At 40.9% G+C, this 25,549-nt stretch overlaps 1 protein-coding gene and 1 long non-coding RNA gene across 2 annotated transcripts in view; one reads left to right on the top strand and one right to left on the bottom strand.

The window, feature by feature from the left end:
* AMPH (amphiphysin) overlaps positions 1–25,549 on the bottom strand; it is a 214,946-nt gene that overhangs the window by 11,696 nt on the left and 177,701 nt on the right. The window contains exons 16-19 of the mRNA XM_061414521.1: positions 24,098–24,145; positions 19,647–19,772; positions 3,691–3,900; positions 641–886 (exon numbers count right to left, since the gene is read on the bottom strand). Of these exons, the coding sequence (XP_061270505.1) occupies positions 641–886; positions 3,691–3,900; positions 19,647–19,772; positions 24,098–24,145 (630 nt within the window). The remainder of the gene's footprint in view (positions 1–640; positions 887–3,690; positions 3,901–19,646; positions 19,773–24,097; positions 24,146–25,549) is intronic.
* Positions 9,111–25,087, top strand: LOC133246330 (uncharacterized). The gene is made up of 2 exons (XR_009736011.1): positions 9,111–9,649; positions 23,696–25,087. It is a non-coding gene; the product is annotated as an uncharacterized LOC133246330 (long non-coding RNA).

The following is a 25,549-nucleotide window of genomic DNA, read 5'->3' as shown; positions in this document are numbered from 1 at the left end:
ATAATGTGATGTGAGGATGAAGGCAAAAGTAATACAGTAAAAAAAACAATAAATACATATGGCAAAAGAATGAAAACCAAACAACCAAGTCTGCACAAAAGGGCTTCAAAGCAAAGAAAAGACCAACGGTCACCAGATTAAAAAGTAAGAAATGTTAAGGGACCAGAAACACATTTCTCTTTTTTAAAAGAGACTCAGCTTTAACTGAAGCAAAATTGTAAAGCAGATCATAGAGAACTGAAAACATATTTAATAGTCAGTGTGGCACATGGCATCTGAAGTGTATCCTTTTGTGTAGACAAGACCACCAAATGTACAAGCTTTGAAACTAAACAATGAACTTTGTGTGCCAAGTCGCTTCAGTCCTGTCCAACTCTTTACGACCCTCTGGACTGCAGCCTGCCAGGCTCCTCTGTCCATGGGATTTCCCAGGCAAGAATACTGGAGTCGGTTGCCATTTCTTTCTCCAAAACAATGAACTTTGGTGAACTGCAAATCAAACTGAAACAGAGTCCTCAAGTAAGAAAAGAGTAAATTTAATTACACTGTATTCTCCATCAAAGGTGACTGACTTTACTATTGTATTTTCCTGACACTGAATAAAGTAAGAAAAAAAGGGGGCAAAAATAAAAGTTAGAACCTTGTAGAGGAAGCCGGGAGGCACTTCCTGGAAGGCCTCGCTTGCAGAGGGAGCAGAAGGTGCAGGCTGGGAGGCCCTGGCCGCCTTCTGCTCCTCCGAGGCCAGCTCTGGCATTTCACTGGTGGGGCCGGGAAGAGCCGTGTCATCAGTCGCCTCTTTGTACTCTGCATCCACGGTTCCTTCGTGTTCTCCTTCCCCTTCATTGTTGGAGGCGGGCTGTATGACGACAGAAGGGATGACCTTCTCCTGGGGGGAGAAAAATATGGTGGTGTGGGCAAGGGCTGGGAAAGAAGGCTTCTGTACTCTCCAGGAGTTTCCTCTAGCCCATCCCACCCACCGTGGTTCCACTTTCCCCACGTCTCCCATCCAGCTAAACGCCTGCCCTTCACCCAACTTTTCTGGTCTCAAATCCTTCCACCTTGCAAAACATTCCTCCCAACATGGCCTCCTTTTTCTGTCTCCTGAGACAGAAACCTTTAATGGGACTAATTTGTGGATCCTTGACAACCAGGCAGTTAGGTAAGACAGGTTTCTCAGGAAGTTGGGAAGTGGACTAGCAGATTTTGGGGAGAGAGGTTAATCGTGATGGGAGGAGGGGTATAATCCTGACAGGGAATGTAGCTAGACTCTAAGGATGCTCTCCTTTTCACAGTGGTCCATTCTTGTCCCACTGAATAGTAACCCTCACTTGAAACTGACATTTAACCACCTGTGATTGCTTTTCTCCTGGAAACCCTATTGTTAGTAAAGATCTGGCCCCTGTTTGGAGATGTCCTTTGCTTGCTGGTTATCATCAGAGCTCACACTGCAGTGATAACTTGAGCAATGACAATTCCCACCAACTGCTCTAAGTATTGTGCTGTCTGGGGGCAAAGCAGAACCAAAGGATCAAGACCTGTTTTATTCTTTAACGAAGATGAGCAGGGAAGGGAATTTCACTAGTATATTGGAAGCCTGGAGATCAAGTTCTATATATCCTCAGATATCAGTAAATATAGATAGGCACCTCCATTCTTCAATTTGGGGGAAATAATACATTCTGTCAATGAGCATATTGTCACACATACAGAAATATGCCTTGCATTGTGACAAGACAATCTATGGAAAAATATAGAATATACTTTTGAGTTATTTCGCTAAGTAGTACCACTGCCAGCTGTTTGAACAGGATCGTTTAGCTTCAAGCATTAAGGAGCTCTGGAAAGACTTCTGGAAATTTATTATAAGTGAAATAATCAGGAAAAAGCAAAACCTCACGTTAAACGAACTCTTCACTGTTTCTACTTAGAATTCAGAGGAGCAAGAAGAACATGGGGTTTAGAAGAGCCGTCCTTGCTGTGGCCTCTGGGTTTGAGGCCTCACATTAGGAGTCTCTGTATTTGTTGCCTTCATGTCTCTGGGGTAACTCCAACTTCATGTCATATTAATGACCCATTACCCAACATAGGGATGGGCTTTTGGTAAAAGGAGCCTAATGGAGAGTTTAAGGCACTTTAATATGCCAAAGCCTTTGACTGTGTGGATCACAATAAACTGTGGAAAATTCTGAAAGAGATGGGAATACCAGACCACCTGACCTGCCTCTTGAGAAAGCTGTATGCAGGTCAGGAAGCAACAGTTAGAACTGGACATGGAACAACAGACTGGTTCCAAATAGGAAAAGGAGTACGTCAAGGCTGTATATTGTCACCCTGCTTGTTCAACTTACATTCAGAGTACATCATGAGAAATGCTGGGCTGGAGGAAGCACAAGCTGGAATCAAGATTGCCGGGAGAAATATCAATACCTCAGATACATAAATGACACCACCTTTATGGCAGAAAGTGAAGAAGAACTAAAAAGCCTCTTGATAAAAGTGAAAGAGGAGAGTGAAAAAGGTGGCTTAAAGCTCAACATTCAGAAAACGAAGATCATGGCATCCGGTCCCATCACTTCATGGCAAATAGATGGGGAAACAGTGGACACAGTGGCTGACTTTATTTTTCTGGGCTCCAAAATCACTGCAGACAGTGACTGCAGCCATGAAATTAAAAGACGCTTACTCCTTGGAAGGAAAGTTACGACCAACCTAGACAGCATATTCAAAAGCAGAGACATTACTTTGCCAACAAAGATCCATCTAGTCAAAGTTATGGTTTTTCCAGTAGTCATGTATGGATGTGAGAGTTGGACTATGAGGAAAGCTGAGCACCAAAGAATTGATGCTTTTGAACTGTGGTGTTGGAAAAGATTCTTGAGAGTCCCTTGGACTGCAAGGAGATCCAACCAGTCCATCCTAAAGGAAATCAGTCCTGAATGTACATTGGAAGGACTGATGCTGAAGCTGAAACTCCAATACTCTGGCCACCTGATGTGAAGAGCTGACTCATTTGAAAAGATCCTGATGCTGGGAAAGATTAAGGCAGGAGGAGAAGGAGATGACAGACGATGAGATGGTTGGATGGCATCACCAACTCAATGGACATGAGTTTGATGTCCAAGCTCCGGGAGTTGGTGATGGACAGGGAGGCCTGGCGTGCTGCGGTCCATGGGGTTGCAAAGAGTTGGACACAACTGAGTGACTGAACTGAACTGAACTGAATAATAAAGAGTAATAATAGTAATATGACTTAACTACTAATACTGGCTTCCCACCATCTGCTTGGCACCCAGCTGAGGACTCTGGCTATTATCTCACCTAATCCACCCAACAAGCCTATTGTTCTATCAAATTCTCTTCCTCGTCCCTCCCTCCATTCATATCCTTTTCCTCATCTGTGCTTCATTCTTTTTCTCCATCACTTAATACCATGGTTTCCCTTGCCCCTATCTGTGCTTAAGCCCAGTCCACCAGAGCCAGGGGAGCCTTGTGGAGCTTCACAATGCTGATACAGGAGAATGCTGAGATCACTCTTCCTGAGAATGAAATATGTTGTTTTGGTGGAGTGGGAGCCACAAAATGGCTACACACCATCCATTACTCCACATCCAAAAGAGGTATCACCATTAGCCAACAGAGGGTTCCAGTGGCCACCATCTCCCCAGAAACTCCATTTTCTAGGACATGTACCTGAGCGGCCACTGCTTCTGTTTCTTCCAGTTGAGATCTGTCACCATCTATGGCCTCTGTGGCTTCAATGTCAGTCTTGGCCTCCTCTAAACTTGCTCCTGCTCCAGCAGGAAGAGCCGCCTTCTCTGTCTCTGCTTCCTCCACTGGAACCCCCTCAACTGCCGGCACCAAGGTCCCAGCCGTCACATCAGCCTCCGTTCCAGGGATGATCTGTAAACCAAACAGGCCTCAGTAAGAGTCAGACTCAGCCCTGTCATGTCTCTCCCCTCTTCTGAGGCCATCAGACTTCAGGCTTTCTTTGTCATGTCCCAGAGCCCAGTATTCAGGTACAGCAGAGTCTGCCACCTGCTCCAAGTTCTGACTCCTCTGCCTCCTGGGCCCCCAACAAGGCTACATTCCTCAGCTTTCCTTGCAGGTGGTGTAGCAAACGGAATGTGAATGGAAGTGACACATGCCACTCTTGAAACACGGCTTTTAAGGTGTGCACAGCCCCCTCCACAAGCTCTTTTTAATCCTTGTTGGCTAAAAGCAGATGATAGCAGTATTGCGGAGGATATCTGAGTGACAAAAATGGAAGGGGCCCAGGCCCGATACTACCTGGACCACGGAAGAAAGCCATTGACAAGCATCCTTATCACACAAAGTCAGAATTTTATAAACTGCATTTAAAAATATAAACTTCCAAGTCTTCATGGAGAAGGTCCCATAAGCCAAATTAAATTCATTAAAAAAAAATTAGCAAGTTTCTCAATGAGACCTCTTGAGAATGAAGGGAGAATCATTTTTGTCATCAAATATATATGATAATTCAAATTAAGTCAGATTTAGGGTCCTTTACTAGGAAATACAAAATAGAAAAAAATGAGAATCTTGTTTCTAAGGTTGGAATGTAGTCAGAAGAGCTTTAAGTAGTATGTAAAACTTGGACTAGTGAAATAAAGTACAATCAGAAATTTTAGTTTTGAACAGATTGGCTATGGAGTCCAAGTCTTTACAAGACTCTCACATCAGTTTGCAGACTTGATTTCAGAGATTCAAATCAGAAAGACTGAGAAAAAGGAGCACTGAAGATTAATTGTATATAATACACTCAGGAAGCATCTTTCAAAAACTGATCTTGCTAGCTGATGTGATTGGCATTAATCATTCTTTTTCCTTATTGAATAAACTCTACCCAGTTTGTCCTATTAAGTTAGGAAAGCTTTCATGATGCAGATACTTTAACTGTTGAACCCAGAATACTGAAAAGGGTAATGCACAGTGCCTGCTGAGTGGGCCTCAGAAATGGGAGATGGAGATTCTGAGCCACACACCTATGGCCATAGCGGGGCATTTAAAAAACCTCCTTCTGACTCAAAAGTACTTTTACTTATAAAAATAACCCATTGCAATATACACCCTGTCTGTGTGTGCATGTGCGTATGTTAGTCGTTCAGTTGTGTCTGACTCTTTGCGACTCCATGGACTGTAGCCCCGCCAGGCTCCTCCGTCCGTGGGATTCTCCAGGCAAGAACACTGGAGTGGGTTGCCATTCTCCTCTCCAAATACACACCCTACTAAATAGAAAATAGATAACCAACAAGGACCTACTGTATAGCACAGAACTATACTCAATATCTTGTAATAATCTAGAAGGGAAAAGAATCTGAAAGAGAATATATATATATAAACTGAATCACTTTGCTGTACACCTGAAACAAACACAATCATGAACCAACCATACTGCAATAAAAAACAAAAATAACTAATATAAAATTAACCTGTTGCTGAATACATTTTCTACCACATTTTACTTTGGAAATGAAAAATAATGCTAGCACTGTGATATTTGTTATATGGACAAGTATCACTCATACTCTTAGAAGCTATTTCCTTCTCTTAGGAGAATTTCCTACTATCAGAATTTGATATCCTATTACCTCCACAACGTACGCAATGATTTAAAACACAGTCACTGGCCATGACATAGAATGTAGTTTTTTTTTCCTACTCTGTCATTAAGTACATGAGTTCAGAAAAACAATCCTTTTACATGATACTTATTTAAGGTGCATTATAAGCACTGATAAGTGGGGTATGAGGTACAGGGGGATTTATATTTAGGTGAATGACTGAAAACTCCCATAATAAAAGTTAACTTAAAAATTTAAAAGAATTATATCTCTTGTTTTACATAAACATAGATCTTCTATATATGTTATTGTTGCCACTGTTAATAGAGTAATGCTTAGAATAAAACTTAGGAGGGCACCTTAATTTCAAGAAGAGTGATAAACAAGGGCTTTTAGCTTTGCTATTGGAGAAACCAACAAGCTCTCTCCAGGATCCTAAGAACTACACATAAACTATACATAAACACACTGTGTATACAATGGACTTAGGAGTTCAAATGTAGAAAGCAAGTTGTGTTGTCATCATTCTAAGTTATATATACTTTCCATCTGTCTGAAAAAAATCACACCTGTGGAGTGATCACCCCCCTGGTTTCAACAGTTTCGGGCCAGACAGACTCTGCATCATGCAGACAGCATGGGAAGCTGAGTGTGAATCCTACTACACACACACACAGACGTTCTATTATAGATCAGAACACAGACATTGTGTTACCTGACAGGCTGCTCCCCCACGTGATTACACATAAAACCTCCCTTACATACATGTTCCAACCACATACTATTAGTAATTGGATTTTACTCTCAACTGAATCAATGTATCTCCTGAAGAGAGTAGATTTCTGTGAAGTATTGAATGGTGTGGCCAAAAGTAATCTTTTTTTTTCCTTTTTTAAAATTTTATTTTATTTTTAAACTTTACATAATTGTATTAGTTTTGCCAAAGGAAACTATTAGCAAGGTGAAAAGACAGCCTTCAGAATGGGAGAAAATAATAGCAAATGAAGCAACTGACAAACAACTAATCTCAAAAATATACAAGCAACTCCTACAGCTCAACTCCAGAAAAATAAATGACCCAATCAAAAAATGGGCCAAAGAACTAAATAGACATTTCTCCAAAGAAGACATACAGATGGCTAACAAACACATGAAAAGATGCTCAACATCACTCATTATCAGAGAAATGCAAATCAAAACCACTATGAGGTACCATTTCACACCAGTCAGAATGGCTGCGATCCAAAAGTCTACAAATAATAAATGCTGGAGAGGGTGTGGAGAAAAGGGAACCCTCTTACACTGTTGGTGGGAATGCAAACTAGTACAGCCACTATGGAGAACAGTGTGGAGATTCCTTAAAAACTGAAAATAGAACTGCCTTATGATCCAGCAATCCCACTGCTGGGCATACACACTGAGGAAACCAGAAGGGAAAGAGACACGTGTACCCCAATGTTCATCGCAGCACTGTTTATAATAGCCAGGACATGGAAGCAACCTAGATGTCCATCAGCAGATGAATGGATAAGAAAGCTATGGTACATATACACAATGGAGTATTACTCAGCCATTAAAAAGAATTCATTTGAATCAGTTCTAATGAGGTGGATGAAACTGGAACCTATTATACAGAGTGAAGTAAGCCAGAAGGAAAAACACTAATACAGTATACTAACGCATATATATGGAATTTAGAAAGATGGTAACAATAACTCTGTGTACGAGACAGCAAAAGAGACACTGATGTATAGAACAGTCTTATGGACTCTGTGGGAGAGGGAGAGGGTGGGAAGATTTGGGAGAATGGCATTGAAACACGTAAAATATCATGTATGAAACGAGATGCCAGTCCAGGTTCGATGCACGATACTGGATGCTTGGGGCTAGAGCACTGGGACGACCCAGAGGGATGGTATGGGGAAGGAGGAGGGAGGAGGGTTCAGGATGGGGAACACATGTATACCGTTGGTGGATTCATTTTGATATTTGGCAAAACTAATACAATTATGTAAAGTTCAAAAGTAATCTTTTAACTCTACACAAATAAGATTTTAATAATGAGTTCCTGATTTATCTCTACAGCTGTACATAACTATCAGTTTGGTTGTATCCGATCTTACTAATGCAAGATATGCATGTTATCACCTTGCCTTTGCTAATAATTTTAACAAGCATCATCATCATCGACTGGATCTGATTTAGACCTGAGAGGGTGGCTGCAGTGACGCTGGCCACCAGCAGGTGGAGATCAAGGACTCTGTCTGCCTGCTCTGATACTCTGACCTCAAAAGAGCAAAGCTTCAATGTCACCAATTTACCTCCCTGTCACAAAAAAGGGACGGAGCTTGTGGAAAATCGTTGATAAAAATGATGGAAAATAAAAATCACCTAAATACTAATAGTAACAATGATAATAAAGACGAGGTGCCAAGGAAATGGCACTTTGGCTGCAGAGCATGCGTCATGTGTGTGTGCTGTGGCCTCAGTCAACTCTGACTCTTAGTGACCCCAAGGACTTCAGCCCACCAGGCTCCTCTGCCCATGGGATTCTCCAGGCAAGAATACTGGAATGGGTTGCCACCCCCTCCTCCAGGAGATCTTCACAACCCAGGAATCAAACCAATGTCTCTTAAGTCTCCTGTATTAGGAGGCAGGTTCTTTACCACTTAGTGCTACCAGAAAGCTCTTGACTATAGAGAGGAAAAGTTAAACACTTTGAATGACCTACTTTAAAAAGGGAAGAAATGATCACTCTTCCAGCCTTCCATGAGTCCATTAGAAATGAATTTCTATTTCCCTAGCTGAAATTAATACTCTGATTTTAGAAACCTTAAGAACAGTACAGGGTTTCCCTGGTGGCTCTAATGGTAAAGAATTCTCCTGCAATGTGGGCGACCTGGGTTCAATCTCTGGGTTGGGAAGATTCCCTGGAAGAGGGCATGGCAACCCAGTCCTATTCTTGCCTGGAGAATCCCCATAGACAGAGGAGCCTGGCGGGATATAGTCCACAGGGTTGCAAAGAGTCAAACATGACTGAGTGACTAAGCACAGCACAGCACTGGTGACCCAGCAGTAAAGAATCTGCCAGCAATGCAGGAGATGCAGGAGACTTTGGTTTGATCCCTGGGTCAGGAAGATTGCCAGGAGGAGGGCATGGCAACCCACTCTAGTATTCTTGCCTGGAGAATTCCATGGACAGAGAAGCCTGGCAGGCTACAGTCCATAGGGTCAAAAAGAGTCTGATGCAACTGAAGGGACTGAGCATGCACACATGCAGGAATATTACAAAAAGAGAGGACTGTCTCTACCTGTATTCCCTTGCATATTTCTGCCTCTGTCCGACATTGCTCTGAAAATCAAGGATGCTCTGATCCTCACCTTATGTCTGGAATCTGCCCCATAGTTTCTGCTCTTACCAAAATACTTCCAGTGCCTATTTACTGGCAGCAATAATAGATAACATACAGATACAGTGGAAATAGAATCCATTTGCTCAGATTCAGTGTTTGCTCCAGATAAATCAAGAATAGATTAAAGAGGTTTTCAGGAAGAGTTATCCCTCTTTTATGATTATTTTTATGCATTCCAATTTGTTAGCTAATGTAGTTTTAGACTCTAAATTTAGTTTTTTCTAGACTCTGCTTGCTATCACAGATGTTATACCTGCAACCACAATGACTAGTGACGGCTACTGGATATTTTTTAAGTGCTTTTTTTGTTGTTGTTGCTGCTGCTGTTTTTAAGGGAGACCAGAGGGCTGAAACTACTGAAAGTATTTCAAGCCTTTGATATTCAACATTATCAAATTTTTTTTCTCTTTACATTTTAAGAGAAACACCAGTACCTTATCTGCTGCCAAAATTATACTACCTTGGTACACTATCTTGGTTGGCCTCATTGATTTATGGTGGAAAACATCCGACGCAAAAACAGGTTAAAAGTTGGTTCTCCCTGCCCGCGGGTTGTTTACAGTATCCACAAGGTCTGTGCAGGACAAGCACCCTATAAACAATTTGCACATTCATCACAGAAGTCACAGAGACCCACATGGGACCTTCTCTGAGGTGAGCATTTCTCAGTTTACCGTACTGTACAGATCTTACTGCCTTTTTATCGTCTGCATCAACAATCCTCTTGGTGGAAATCTATATGTGTTGGTATTTTAAACACCTACTGGCCTTAGCGAGATTTTCTAGAAGTAGAGTGATGTGAATGCAATGCAACAATGGTACCCGTATCCGGCAAAGCAGGGGAGCCTCAGGGGTGACAGCAACTAGCCAGTCCCTCTGGTTGCTGGTGCCCTTCTTAGAAGCAGATCAACAAGGATGAGAATCGAGACAAGTAAGAGCCCTGATCGGCTGCAGAGGCATTTGTAATCTGTGGGCTTTGTGTAATTTATTGATTTATTTATTCACTGTTTTCTTGTCAATATTTGCTCTGAACAATGCCTGAAATATATATTTTTAACGATAAGTAAAGAATGTAAGAAATATATTTTTTAAATTTGATTATACTAAAATCAGAGAGTAGCCATCTTCCTGACATTTGCTCTTGGCAGAGCCTCTGCCAGTTTCAGTATATGCACATTCTGTAGCCTGTGGGGGAAACTGACATTTACTGTGACTCTGCAGTTTTCCCGGCACCATCCCAGGTGTTTTACATCTATTGTGTATTATTCGTCCAACAGCCCTATTAGATATAGTCCCACTGTCTACACAAATCAACTCATACTTAAGAGCTGAAGTAACTCAAGAAGTCAGCAAACTAGGATTGGGACAATCTGACTCTAATTTTTGTGTTTCTTCACACCAACCAGCATTCAAGTAGACAATGCACCTCTCAAACTAGAGTTCCACTGTGATGCTAAGACCTGGCACCTCCCCAGACCCATGACTTCCTACTGTCAACTCCAAACAAGCAATGTTTGCTGAAAAATTTGAGTATGTTCTTACAGCCATTGCATTCACTTACACTCTAGGAATGCTGTCTTTAAGATGAGATTTGGGGGGGTGGGGTGGAAGAGAGGTCCAGGGCAGGGGGGTGGGGAGATATATGTATACATACAGCTGGTTCATTTCAATGTACAGCAGAAACTAATATAACATTGTAAAGCCATTATGCTCCATTGAAAAATAAGTAAAACAAACAAAAAGATGAGATCCATAGACTCAAAATCTATTTGCAGACATGATCTGGATACCTAAACAACCATGTCATAAAACTCCTCTTATCTGATACAAATCATATGGTAAAAAGCTATTGAGAAGAGGTTGGTTAGGTAGAATTTCTCGTCATTATTTTTGCCAATATTCCTGAAAATTCTATTGTTTAGAAATATATGGACAGAATGAGAAAGTGGAAGAGAAGATCATCCTGGTTTTTTCCAGTGCACTGCAGAATTATAACTGAAAACACACAGAAACTGGGCACTTGGGCAGTCCTAGCTATGTTCACAAGTTAAACATTGATATGATTCCAAAGCTGGAAGGATCAGAAGGCTCATCTAGGAAAGGCGGATTATCTTCACAAACAAAAGTAAATACTGTGCATTGCACATTCACAGATGGGAATATGAGCAGGTACAGTAAGCCCCCTACCTGCCCTGTGTTCTCATGTTACAAGTGAGGAAATATGATGGAGGCCGAGTAGCCCTGGAGAGTTCTGACTCTCCCACTGATAAACACTAGAGCTGGAGTGACCCCTGAGTCCCTTTGGGAAGTAAAAAAGGGAGATGGATCCCACAGTGTGGATCCTGGCTGCAGGCTGCCCTTGCCTTCTTCTGGACCCAACCTGAGCTCTTGACTTGTCTGAAAATGCAAGCGTGTTATGAAAATACAGGATTTATTTAAGGATCCATCTTAAAGAAAAGCTTAAGAGGCAACTAGAGAAGAGAAAAATCCCTGTCCTAAGACACAGCCTGGTGGAGAGTACCCCTTTTCACATAAACTACACTTAGAACACAGCAGTGACTTTCCTGATGGTCCAGTAGCTAACAGGGAGCCCAGGTTCAATCCCTGGTCAGGGAACTAGATCCCACAGGCTACAACTTAAAGAGTTTGCATGCTGTAACTAGGACTTGGCTCAGTCAAATAAATATTAAAAAATAACCCAAAACACAAAATGGTAGGTGACAATTTCCCTTCAGTACAACTGTAATATGAGCTCTCCCACCACCACTGGTATTCCCTCCCTTTGTAGTACCTGGTATTACAAACTTAATTTGCTACCCTCTGCATTTTCTTTCTGGGCTTCCCTGCTGGCTCAGATGGTAAAGAATCTGCCTGCAATGCAGGAGACCCGGGTTCAATCCTGGGTTGGGAAGATGCCCTGGAGAACGGAATGGCAACACACTTCAGTATTCTTGCCTGGAGAAATCCACAATAGAGGAGCCTGGAGGGCGTCAGTCCATGAGATAGCAAAGAGTCAGACATGACTGAGTGATTAACACTTTCATTCTTTCTAATCAAGGAATTTCATGGTTTCCCCCTCCTCCCTGACCTTCATCTTAATCATCCTTTTCAATCTACTCTCCTAGTATAGCCTGCAGTCCCATCATAAACCTTCAGCAGCCTGGTCCCAGTGCAACTCAGCTGCTGGCAGAGGTGTTGCCATGGCAACATCTGTCCGATTTGGCTCCATACTTTCTTTATAAATTACAATCTCCTGCTGAAATACCAAAGTTAATGAATTTGGGGTTAATTTGGCCTTTAAGGTCATAGTAGACTATCTGATAATAGTACATATTAAAACAAAGCTTTAATTAGAGATTATTTGCAACCTCTTCTTTGGGAGAAATGGATAGGAAAAGTGGATTTATCTTTACAAGCAAAGGTAAATATTGTGTGTTGCACACTCTCAGAGGTTTTGATGTGATCAAGTATTAGTTTCAGAAGTAGCCACAAAACACAGCCTCAGTGGGAGTTGCAAAGAGCTTATTTAAGGAAAATGCCTTTACTGCGCAATAAACATTTCACTCTGCCTGGCTATGGTGTCTTTGAGCATTTGCTGCCACTGCTCAAATTGCCTTCTTGTGAGTAGGTCCAGGCTCAGGCTGGCAGAAGGCCGAGGCAGGGCTACCAGGCACACCCAGAGTCCAGACCAAAAACTGGAGATCTGCCAATCACCTATATGTCACCATGCTTAAAACTCCCAACCCTGACCCTGCCAGAACCATGGGCACCTCCCTGGGTAGCCTGGGACCCATCCAGATGGTAGTCGGGGACTGGGTCTTGAGGAAGGATAGGGAGTTGATAGTCACCCTTAGAAGACCCAAATGTCTTCCTTCGGATATTTCAGCCTCTGACTAGGGTAAGTAAAACATACTCCATGCCAATCCATCACCCCATATGCTTAGCAAATAGAAGCTATAAGACAGGAATGAAGGGTACTCGTTACCATGAGGGGTTTTGGAAATTCTTCACTGTTTAATGGAATAAGTCATAGATTTTTGAGAGCAGCAAGAGAACATATTGTGTATCAAGCACAACTTGTAGAGGAGAGATGAAGAAAATTGGGACAGAAAGGGAAAATGACTTCCCCCAATGAATTCCCCAAGGCCACCTCAGCAGTTAGCCACAGAGCCAATTCTCCAGACTCTTATTCAGTGATCTTTCCAATTATATCACCTTAGATCCTTGCTTTGCAGCCAAAGTGAAGGATCAGGATACTCATTGCCTCAGAGAAGCTCAAGGTTGGGGCTGTATGAGCATTTCTGTTCCTTTTTTGACCCTTCAGCTTCACACCAGGAATATGTACCAAGTCTAAGTGTGGGTTGGAGAAAGTTCTGGTATCAACATGGAGGGATTTCAGCCCAACTGTAATCCTGTTGGCTTTAGACTGGTCTGTAAACATACTTTTAAAACCTGCATTTTTGAAAAACATAGCCTCTGTAGTAGTTAAGAGAGGAGTATCTATGAATTAAAATGTCAGGATTCACGTTTCATGTCATCGCTTTCTGTGTACGTAATCTTCATTTAAACCACTTCAACTCTCTGTGTCTCAGTCTCCTTAATTTGCAAACTGGGACAACGATTCCTAAATATCATCTTTCTTGGGATTGCTGTGAGAGAAGGCATGTCAATTATTAGCATTCGATATGGTCCTGTTGACTATACCTTAATTCTCTTGGTGTCTGTAGTCATAAACTGCCTTTTACTGCAGATCACACAGAGTAAGGCAGTATTGGGGTTGCTTGAGACTCAGTATTATAAATAAATAAAAGTATATACTAAGCCAGAACCAAGAGGTCATATATTGTATGATTTTATGCATATGAAATATCCAGAGTAGAAAAGTCCATAAAGATGGGAAGCAGACTGGCAGTGCCCAGGGTTGGGGGGGGAGGAGGGGACCATGTGCACAAGGGTTTAATTTGGGGTGATGAACAGGTTTCAGAACTAGACAGATGTGGTGGTTGTACAACATTAGGAATGTACGAAAGCCACTGAGGTTTTATCTTTAAATCGACTGTTATTGCACCTCAATAAAACATCAATTAATTCATGTTAGGTTCACTTTAAATTGATTAATTTTATGTTATGTGAATTGCACCTCAATAGAAAAAAATGAGTACATGCCAAAAGTAACACCTAAAAAATCACTAGGCACCAACTGTGGACAAAGGGCTCCTTGAAGATAGAAGAATAAACTGAAACCTCATGTCCATGTTCACATGTAATCATAACACTCTGAACAAAATAACAACATCACACAATCCTCACATGGGTCTTGCTTTGGAACATGAGACCCTAGGAAGCAGGGAAGACAGTCTGTGTATGCCAGCTGGTAGGTGGCTAATGAATACTTAATATCAGCCACATATGAAAACAACCAGCACCCCATTTTCAGATATGGAAACTGACAACCCCAAGTCAATCTGCTCTGTGAGGTGTGAGGCATGGGGAGTTGTCTATCATCTTGTTACCTTCATATCAGCCCTGGTTAACTTTGTCTCTTCCCTGTGACCTGGTACAATGGTAGAGAAAAAATAAGTTCTTGGCCCGACCACTGGAATCAACTTTGTGTCAATCTCTGGAACTCATCTGCCTTTGTGTTCTCTCCACTGTTCCTGAAGGAGGCTGCATGCCTCCAAATGCTCATATCTTCCTGGCAGTGAAGTTTGGAATACTTCCTATCAGTGGACCCAATAGGAAGGTCCCCTAGAAGAGACAAAGTGGTCTTGGAAACGGCAAAGAATTTTCATGGGATGCAGCTTCTTCAGGATCCAGGAGGAATTTGGCCTGGGTGGGGACCTATACAAGATCGAGTCCCTTAATATCATCGTGCAGCAAACTGAAAAGGGTGGGGGGTGATACCTCTGCATCTCTGGCCTTCCCCTTCTCAGAGTAAAGGTATTGCTGACTTGTGCTTATCTTGGGGGGAACCACTTATCATGAAGATGATGACAATAATATTATCCAACTCTCATTGTTTGAGGAACCTCTATGTACCAGATGTTAAACTAGGAATGTGGATTATTTCCAAGCCCTTGTAGGAAACTGTGAAGGCAATTAACACTAACGCCATTTTCCATTTGTGGCAACTGAGGCTCAGATGTCACAGGGCTCCTGGACAGCATAACAAGATAGATGGTCCTGCTTTTGATCACAATAAACAGTTTTCTTTTCCTAGATACAAAAATTCAATTATCTGAATGGAAACAGAAAGAAAATGATCCTGTAATATCTGTATTTTAATAGCTTTGGCTGTAGTCTCATTCAGGTAAGCAGACTATAGTGTCAATCAATCAACAAATCAATGACTCACAATTTACTGGGCATACATTATACACCCGGATCTCTGCTGGGTGCCTGGGACACAAAAGAAACAGCTATTTGTTTGGCCTGAGGGATACTGAGAATGTAGTTAGCTGCTAATAGGAGTGCAGTCAAACTCAGAGAAAATAACCATTCCTGTGATTTTGTTTTTCTAAGAAAAGTAAAGAGGTAAATCCATCTCCAAGGCATGCATACACACACACACAAATTAGTCTGGTGTGTGTGTGTGTGTGTGTGTGTGTTAGTTGCTCAGTCAGGTCTGACTGTTCATGACCCCATGGACCACAGCCCACCAGGCTCCTCTGCCTCTTGGATTCCCCAGCCAAGAAGAGTGGAGTGGGTTGCCATGCCCTTCTCCAGGGGATCGTCCCAACTCAGGGACAGAACCCCGATCTCCTGCATTACAGGCAGATTCTTTACTATCTGAGCCACCAGGGAAATATATATAATTATATATGTAAGGCATACTTCAGAGTGAGTGCTTTGCATCTGAACATAATTCTATGATAATGAAGAGCAGACAAGAAATCGGCCTCATCTGGCTTCCTCTGGTCCTCAGTGTCTTCCTGACAGATCCGAGTTCACAGGTAGAGACACAGCGGAAGTCTGAGCTCCCAAGCCCACGCAGCACAAGGAGAAAACTCAATGCTGTTTCTCACCCACGTGCTCATTGCAGTAGGATGCCTCGAGTGCTGTGCAATGTCAGCCTCCTCTCTCACCACTCCGTGTGAACTAGGATGGCTGGAGCCACAGCTACTGCCTACAAAACTGTATCCCCCAGAACCAGAACAGAGCCTCACATCTAGAGAGGCTCAAATATGTCTACCAGCTGAATGAAAGGGGAAACTAGCATATGCCTTCTACACACACAGAAAGAGCTATTCCCTGGCAAGATGAAGTTCATGGTATATCTATCTATATCTATCTTTCTATCCATCTATATTTGTTGGTTTAAATTGGCCTTGACAAGTCAACCTAAGTTTGGTGAAATATTTAAAGAAACAAAACACAAAAAAAATCAAAAGTAGTCAGTGTTTCACCTTCCAGGATTCTAAAATTATTCTAAATATTTAAAAAATATCTATCTTGATTTTTTTCCCCATTTATTTGTTTTGGAAACAAAGCTAAACCCTAAACTCAATTACACTGCATTATTTCTTTAAAACTAATAGGAAAAAAAGACATTGGTCCACTTCACATCGTTTGAGCAAACTATAGGATCAGACAGAAATTTAGAGAAAGAAGGGGTTCTCTGCAAGAAAATGAAATAAATATAGGAAAAAAATCATCTTTATTTTTTAATCTATTTCTCTAATATATATCTAAACAAATATTGATTATCTTTCCTAAAGAAAATTTTCAGTACTTATATAACATGGAAACATCTAGAGAAGAGGTAACAAGTGTTGGTTTTTAAAATGCATCCCGCAGAGACAGAGGTAAAATTTGGTGCTTTTGGTGCTGTAGGGAAAAACTAAAGGCAATATTAGCTATTCAGGGAATAAAACAACAAACAAAAATGTAATAAACCTCTCTTGAGAGCCCAGGGTTTCTTTGTGAACCACTGCTTAAATTTCCTGTTTTCAAAATTACATTTGTTTCTTTTTCAACAAAACCACCACAAATTTCACCTAATATGAAATGCATTCTGTCAAGACTAGAAATAATAACCATGTGGTGACATTTTGGTAGCAAAAATGAGGACCTCAAAAGGTCACGTCAACCCCATCCTGACTGATGACAGCCACAGCCAGTCTGCTTAATAATAGCTTGGGACACAGTGTGGATTTTGTGTCTTTACAACTGAATATCACACATCTAGCAACTGAAGAGACCTTTCTTTAGAAAAAATAACCCTAATATTATCTTGATTATCACCAAGGGAAAGAAGCTATAAACCTATGTTAGAGAACAAAAATACATTCTGTCTGACATTATTTGCTTAAGTAAGAAGGGAGAACTTGGGGAAGAACTGACTTCATCCAAGTATGTTCATTCTAAACACATGAAAAGGATCCACTTTTGAAGGGCATTAGGCAAACTGAACTGCTGTGAGCTGCCCTCTCTTACTATTATGTTTTAGTTCATTTTAAGGGTGGAGAAGTCAACTGCTTGAAGTCTTTCTATTTCACAAGGAATCTAAATTTCTATTCTTTAAAGTTCAAATGAAGTTTAGGAGACAAGTATTTTCAGAATGAAGAATTCTTTCAAATATATCTTCACTCAACATGAGGGAAACCAGGTTTAGTAATGGTTGATGCTTTACCATGCAGCTTGTTAAGTATTTTTAATACTACCCTTGATTTCAAAGATCACCAATCTTTTATAAATCTTGATAAATGTAGTAGGTATAATAAAGTAGGTACTTGATAATTGATAACTGACTCAGATTGTTCACTGGACAACCAATAAACTTAGAATTTGAGAAAACAAAAATCCATGGGGTCGCAAGAGTCCGTGGGGTCACAACAGCCCATGGGGTCGCAAGAGTTGGACACGACTTAGCAACTAAACCACCACCACTCAGTTCCTTGGTTGTGTTTGACTCTGCAACCCCATGGACTGTAGCCTCCAGGCTCCTTTGTCCATGGGATTTTCTGGGCAAGAATACTGGAATGCATTCCCATTTCCTACTCCAGGGGATCTTCCTGACCCAGGGATTGAACCCATGTCTCTTGAGTCTCCTGCATTGGCAAGCTGAGTCACCTGCCACCTCACTTTACCACTGAGTCACCTGGGAAGCCTTCCTTTGTTACATAAATCACCCTAATTAGGTGCAGAGATCACAATCTGACACCAAATGAAAAAGTTCAATCTGCACTGAGTTCCTAAGATCACCTGTGAATCTGGGGATGAGAGCTGAGAAAACTCTCCCCTCGAGCATGGTGTCTTAGCACTTCCCAGTCTACAGTCTGTGCAAGCAGCCCTCCTAGGAGGGACTCAATCTAGCAGAAAGAGAACATTTCTTGTTCTCTTTACAGGATTTGGCCCAACTCTATACCTCTACATGGAAAATATGACCATTTTTCTTGAGTCATTCTTAATTTATACTTGCATCACTATCTTGCCCTATTATTTATTTTTCTACTCTATTAATAAATGATAAATTAGACAGATGACCTGCCTTTTCGTGGCAAAATAACAGAGGGCACCAACAGGAAAAATATAACTTTCATTCCTCTAGTTATCTCATCTAGGCAATATTATTTTGGAAACTGGGAGATTGGTTCTCCTCTCTGTACAGATTACATGAAGGCTGTAGTAAATACTACAGCCTTTACTAAATGGTACTCTGATTAAATGGAGAAGGAAATGGCAACCCACTCCAGTATTCTTGCCTGGAGAATCCCAGAGACAGAGGAGCCTGGTGGGCTGCCGTCTATGGGGTCACACAGAGTCGGACACGACTGAAGCGACTTAGCAGTAGCAGCAGCAACACTCTGATTAAATTCTTGGGAGATGCTTTAACTGCATTTCATAAATAAACTCTTTTCACTCTCCATGGGTATTTTGGATTATATTTTCTTTGGTATCATTCTACACTTCCACGTGTATTAAATGATGCAATTCAGTATGGTGTATATAGAGCCCATTCTGCGTTAGGATGTGCTGTGGTACACAGCTGCAGTGAGCAATGTGAGAGGTTTCCAGGCAGACAGACGAGTCTTCACCTCTGCACAAAATAGATCCTTAAGCTCCCTCATATTATGACAACCAGTACCAGACTTGATTTTGAGCAAACAGTGGTACACATAGGAATCCTTGTAGATTCAATGATTTTTAATGTGGGATTTCAGTCCCTCATGGGGCCTAAACCAACCTACAAGACTAATACTGTAAGAAATCAATACGGAGACATAAACAACAAAGTGATTACCCTTCTACTTATCATCTGCAGGTTGGTCCCTAATGGAAGGTCCGCCATTAGCCATCATAGGTGGGGCAAGCACTAACAAGTCTGGTTATTTGTGAGTTATTACCACCTCTTTACCATGAATGGGAGAGTAGCAGGAAGATTCAAGGTACCCTTTATTGAGAACCAAGCCTGTGGCAACATGACAGTGTTAGATCAGGTCTCTGGATATCTTCCTTTTTTAAAAAATAAAAAATAAGAGAATGAACTTTCACTGTCAAAGGAATAAAGGCCATTTGAACTTGGGAAGCTGTGACAGGTATGGAAGTGATGTGGCCCAAGTGAAACAGGAATGAGAAGGGAGAAATGGGATGAGATGAGCACAGCAGTGGTGGGGAGGTGGGCGGAGGGTGGGAGGGAGGTGGCGCTCACCGCTGCCCCCTCCTCTGGCTCCTCAGCCCGGGTGTCCAATCCAAGGTCCAGCCCAGTGGCAGGTGGAACAGCAGCAGCGGGCTCCTCAGCTTTCGGCTCTGTGGGTGGAGCCTGTTCAGATTCAGCCTTTGATGGTTTGTTTCGAGGGTTAGAGGAAAAAGATTCAACATGTGAACAGATAATGTTATGGAATACTGGACAATTAACAATTTTCTTCATCACGATATAGGTAATTAGCTTCATTAAATGTGTGCTGGAAAAAAAAAATCCAGATTAAGCATGATGGTTCTTTACAGAACTGAAAAAGTCTAGGAATAAACATATTAAGTTTCACAATAACGTCACTGTGATATCTTTTGAAGTTGGGCAAAGACTTACCATTTTGGTGACTCGTTGCACTTGCTTTCAACATTCTGAGTATTCGCTTCTTGGGACATTGATACAGTACTCTGCACTATGGAGCAGAGACAGAAGAGATCCTAGGAGCTCCCTCCTTTGGAAATTGGAAGGAGTAAGGAAGAATTCAAGGAGAACACAGTTCTGGGCACTGCCCGCTCTGTTGATGGGCAATGCAGCCAAAAAACTGAGGGGTCATCCTAATGCTTCAGATCAAAATGCATTAATGCATACGAAAGGTCACTATGGAATGACTGTGCCACTGCCCAGCTAGGAGGAACAGACTCAGCCACCCGGCAAGGAGCCACCACAGTTATAGATACCTTGCCCTCGTACATTGCTGTTCAGTCCCTATATTTCACTTCTCCTTCCAACAAAATCCTTAGTCATCAGTTGTTTTCACATGATAAACTAATCCTTTAAGGAACTACTGAGCAGTATTCTCTTTGATATCAATCAGATTCTTGTGCAGACCAGAGTGAAGTCTTGTCTTCCTACTAGGACCTCTACCCACAGACACCCTCCTGATTCCAATTACATGCTGAACAAAACCTCTGGAATCTCTTAGCTCCAGACTTTTTCAGTTTTAAAGTTAGCAAGATTAAATAATAATTAGCTATGGAAAAACAGCACAGCCAATCAATGCATGTTGCCGTGGCTACTGAAACTATTTCCTCTCTTTTGATTCATAGATTAACATACAGATGGCCACTGGAAGGTATGCTAAGATCTTTTTCCATCAAGGTGTTTAAACCACAAGAAAGTTTAAAAGTGTTTTCCTAAAAGAGTAAGGAGTCTCCAATAAATATTACCTTTGGAGGATTCAGAAATCTCTGTCAAACATTTGCCATAAGAAATCAAAAGCCATCTTTCTCTCATATGTAGACTGAAATGGGTGCACAGGATAGGTTCCATAGGGAAGTGATGGAGAAGTTATGCTGAGATAATAGAAAATAATGAATAGCCTGTTGTTGGATAAATATGCAAACTATTTCTCTTATGCTGCCATCAAATCCTCCATTGCAACCCATGCCAAGGTCACATTACCCCTTTCTTGAAAGGGCATAATAAAAATAAAAGGATACTTAGGTAGATAAATGTACAGAGATCTGGTATTTTTATGGGTTTTTATAACCTTTAAAGGGCGATGTGACACAAGTTTTAAGAAAGAATGAGATAAAATTCACTCTACTCTCAGGAGTTCTTTATTGGAAAAGATTTCACTTGTATTGTTCAAAAGGAATTATCTTCATAATAGAACAAGTTTTCATTGCAGCTAAGAAATACTATAAGCTCTCACAGTATGATCTAATCATTTTGGAAGTCAAGGTGACTTGCTATGAGAGGATATCAAATGACCTACACAACAAGGATTGGAAGAGTAATTTGACAAAGACAAAGAAACCCATGGGCAGATGGTTGCCCCACTGTGAGCTGAGTCTGCAATGGGAGACGAGGAGCCAAGGAAGTTTCAAAACATCTATCAAATAAATCTATCTGTTTACATTAAGATTAAAAAAAGAAACCCAAAACCAAACACAAAGATAACCTAAAATGAAAAAATATTTGCATCAGTCTGGGTTTCTTGGAAGTCTGAGAAATTTTGAAGTTTCATACACAGCAAGAATAGGCAGGGTGTTTTCATGAATAAGTCCAATGGTATTTGCTTGTTGCAGTCAGACAATAACTCAATGGAAGCAAAATATAAAGAGGAGGAATTGGTTATATTCCACTAGTCACAATATTTTCCTTTAATTATAATATCACGCCAAATATTATAATATAGCATTATAAATTTAAATTCTAGGGGGACAAATAGAATTCACTGAATGATGAGTAAGGTTGAAACATGACAGCATGACTATACATAAAATAGGCTGCTCAAATTTGGAAACTTAAGTCACTTATCTAATCCTTCTACGATAATGTAAAATTGAAAATATTTTGTCAAGATAGAAGGAAAAGTAAAGGTAACAGCATCTTGTGGAAAGATCTTAAAGTAGACCTTTAGGAATTGTGCCCTGTTTCAAGCACTTTTTTTTTTCTTTCTATAAGAAGCTTCCCCTGGCAAACATTTTAAACGGGTTGATACCATGCTGTACCCATCTGGGGGCACTGGTGTTCACTGAAGTAGCCATCATTATACATTCAGAGGAGAGGTATTCTCTGTATATATTAGTGGCAGCAGGATGCCACGACGGTTTAACTCTGCAGACTCAGAAACAGAATTCCTGCTTTAGAAGAAAACAAGTATTGTTGCTAGAGTACACATTTTCTAGCATCCTCTGTGATAAGCTGGAAAGCAGGCAATGCAGGGTAAGAAGAGATGGTTTGGGAGAGAGGAGTTAAGGGTCTAGACGCATTCCAATATGGTAACTGCCTTCTCCAAACTTAAGACAGCTACTCTAATGAGAACTTCAAAGGGCCATGGAGCTAATCCTGAGTCCAGAGTAGGGTTTGCAGATTCAACAGGGTTTAAACTTGTACTCAAGGGATATCTCCTGGGGCCACAAGATGAAGACTAGGGAGATGTGCAGCTGACTACCAACTTCAGCCTCTGCTTTGCTCAGATCAGTCAATGAACCCATGTCCAGACATTGTTCTGCTTCTGGGAAGATGCTACACAATTGCAATTCAGTGGGCAAGGTTCACTGTGATCTCCTAGTCCTTCACAGCGCAGAGCCAACACTAGCAGCATCTGCAGTGCTGGGCATGACACAGCTAAGCTCCCCAATGGAAAGACAGTACAAGAAATCTGCTTCAGAAAACACAGAGAAAGAGAAGAGAAGGGCCCACATGGAAGATCCGAGAACCAGCTGTATGTGTAGGGGTGGTAGGGAGATGTTCGGAGAAACTTAAAAACCACTGGATTCTGTGCCAGGAATTTGCAATTGTAGTAGGTGTGAATTTACTGATGACCCATTGCCTTTTTTTACAGCAGTGTTTCTCCATTTTTTAACTCATTCACAATTGGTAATTAAAAATCTCATCCTCCAGTGTCAGTATAACCCTTACTCCATCACCCAGACTGAAAACCACTAATAATCATGAAACATAAGTCTCTCTAGCTCCATTATTAACACCAATATAATATGAATATTAAACATTTAACTCTTCATTTGCAGGCATCACAGACTCCACCTTTTACCTGGTTACCCAAAAGGCAAAAATACACCCATCTATGGACAGAGTGTTAAAGAAACACTTGTCTTTGAAAAATGGCCAATTAACCTTCTAGAGCAGAAATCCTTTCTTAGAAGTAAAATCATCTAAAAGGAAAAATTCATTCTATTTAAATCCAATTCTGAGTTTCCAAAGTGAAAGCCAGAAGCTAGGATAATTCTATGCCATTCCCACAGGAAAAGCAGTACGCTACAAATAACCTTCCTGAACTAATCCTCAAAGAGCCTAAATCCTCCATAGTGCAGCAATGACAAGCTCTCAGTGACATTACTCAAGGTCTCTTTGTTCAGCCTTAGTAGTAAGCTGCTGCTACATATGTTTCCTATGATAACCAATCTTGCAAGAATCTCCTCTAACACCCAGAGTAAACTTTCTGCTTCCTACTCACTCCTGAGCTAAACTTTTCTCATTATCTCATTTGGCAGCAAAGTAGGCATCACATCTTTACCATGTATTACTTCTTTCTACAGGTTACAAAATAAAGAGAGGAGATGAGAGATGAAGTAGCTCGGGTTCAAGAAAAAGCAAGGATCTATTCTGCAGCGTGAATTCTTGAGGCAATTCCGTTGTCAGTCCTGTAGCATAAGCTATAGTTACACAGAAACATCCATGTTCTTGAATGGCTAGACTTCATGTTCCATCGAAGCCTATACTTTGATTTTTGCCAGGATCACTGTGCCTTTATAAATAGAAGCAACCACATACAAAGTCACATGATTTTTCAGGAGCTTTCCTTCCTATTTTCTAGAAAAGAGAGAGCTACAGAAACCACACTCTGAATACTTAAGCTCTAAATTACCTACGATGATCAACCTTGGAACATTTGGTGGTAATGAAAAATTTTCCCAAAACACAAACCAAATTCAACTCACCATGTTGAACATACTCTGGTCTGCCTGCATTGTGAACAATGAAGTATCCTGGAGTTGAAAAGTGGGGACAAAGTAGAAGATTCCAAATTATTAGGGTCTCAGTTACTTTGCCAAAACAGCAACACAAAGATATCATTTAAATCAGTTTCTATGAATTGCATCAACAAATACATTATAAAGATTCATTTGTCTCATTTAGTTTAAATCAAAAGCAAAAAATGCAAATATAATTTCTGACAGTAGTTATTTTAAATATAAATCTGACCTAGTAGAATTCAATAATATGATGAGAAGCATTCAACAAAGAGCAGAGTTTTCAAAGGCATTATTGGTCTGCAGCTTCTTTCCAGGACATCATCAATGAATTAGAATTTAGTGGATCTAAACTACAAATTTAAGCATTTTAAATGTTGGATTCTTAATCTTATTGTTTCATCAAAGTGTGATATCTATGAATTAATTGACACATGTACCCCAATGTTCATCGCAGCACTGTTTATAATAGCCAGGACATGGAAGCAACCTAGATGTCCATCAGCAGATGAATGGATAAGAAAGCAGTGGTACATATACACAATGGAGTATTACTCAGCCATTAAAAAGAATACATTTGAATCAGTTCTAATGAGGTGGATGAAACTGGAGCCTATTACACAGAGTGAAGTAAGCCAGAAGGAAAAACATAAATACAGTATACTAACGCATATATATGGAATTTGGAAGGATGGTAACAATAACCCGGTGTACGAGACAGCAAAAGAGACACTGATGTATAGAACAGTCTTATGGACTCTGTGGGAGAGGGAGAGGGTGGGAAGATTTGGGAGAATGGCATTGAAACATGTAAAATATCATGTAAGAAACGAGTTGCCAGTCCAGGTTCGATGCACGATACTGGATGCTTGGGGCTAGTGCACTGGGACGACCCAGAGGGATGGTATGGGGAGGGAGGAGGGAGGAGGGTTCAGGATGGGGAACACATGTATACCTGTGGCGGATTCATTTTGATATTTGGCAAAACTAATACAATTATGTAAAGTTTAAAAATTAAGATTAGAAAAAAAATAAAAATAAAAATAAAATTGTATGCAATATATTCATTTGGGATATGGATTGTAAAAAAATCAAGATGGAGACAAGGTAAGGGAACAGTGATCTCAGGGAGAATCTTCATTCCCCATTATATGGGTAACCTGGCTTATACTCTCCAGACAAGAAACCAGAAGAGTCTTTCCTGGGTAATCTAACCAGTTCAAAGGGAAAAAAAACCCTAAATAATCAGATATCAACGGTTCTCCAAAAGAAAAGATAAGCCAGTGACATTTGGTCAAAGATGGAGGATGGAACACAGGCATTTACCTCTGTTGCCTCCAGAATCCAAACCAGATAACAAGAAGAAAATTAAATTTTAAAGGCATAAACCCATGAGGGTAAAAAGAATAGAAAGAAAAA

This window comes from Bos javanicus, chromosome 4 (genome assembly GCF_032452875.1).
Source record: "Bos javanicus breed banteng chromosome 4, ARS-OSU_banteng_1.0, whole genome shotgun sequence".
Lineage (NCBI taxonomy): Eukaryota > Metazoa > Chordata > Mammalia > Artiodactyla > Bovidae > Bos > Bos javanicus.
This window is presented reverse-complemented; position numbering and strand designations above follow the sequence as displayed.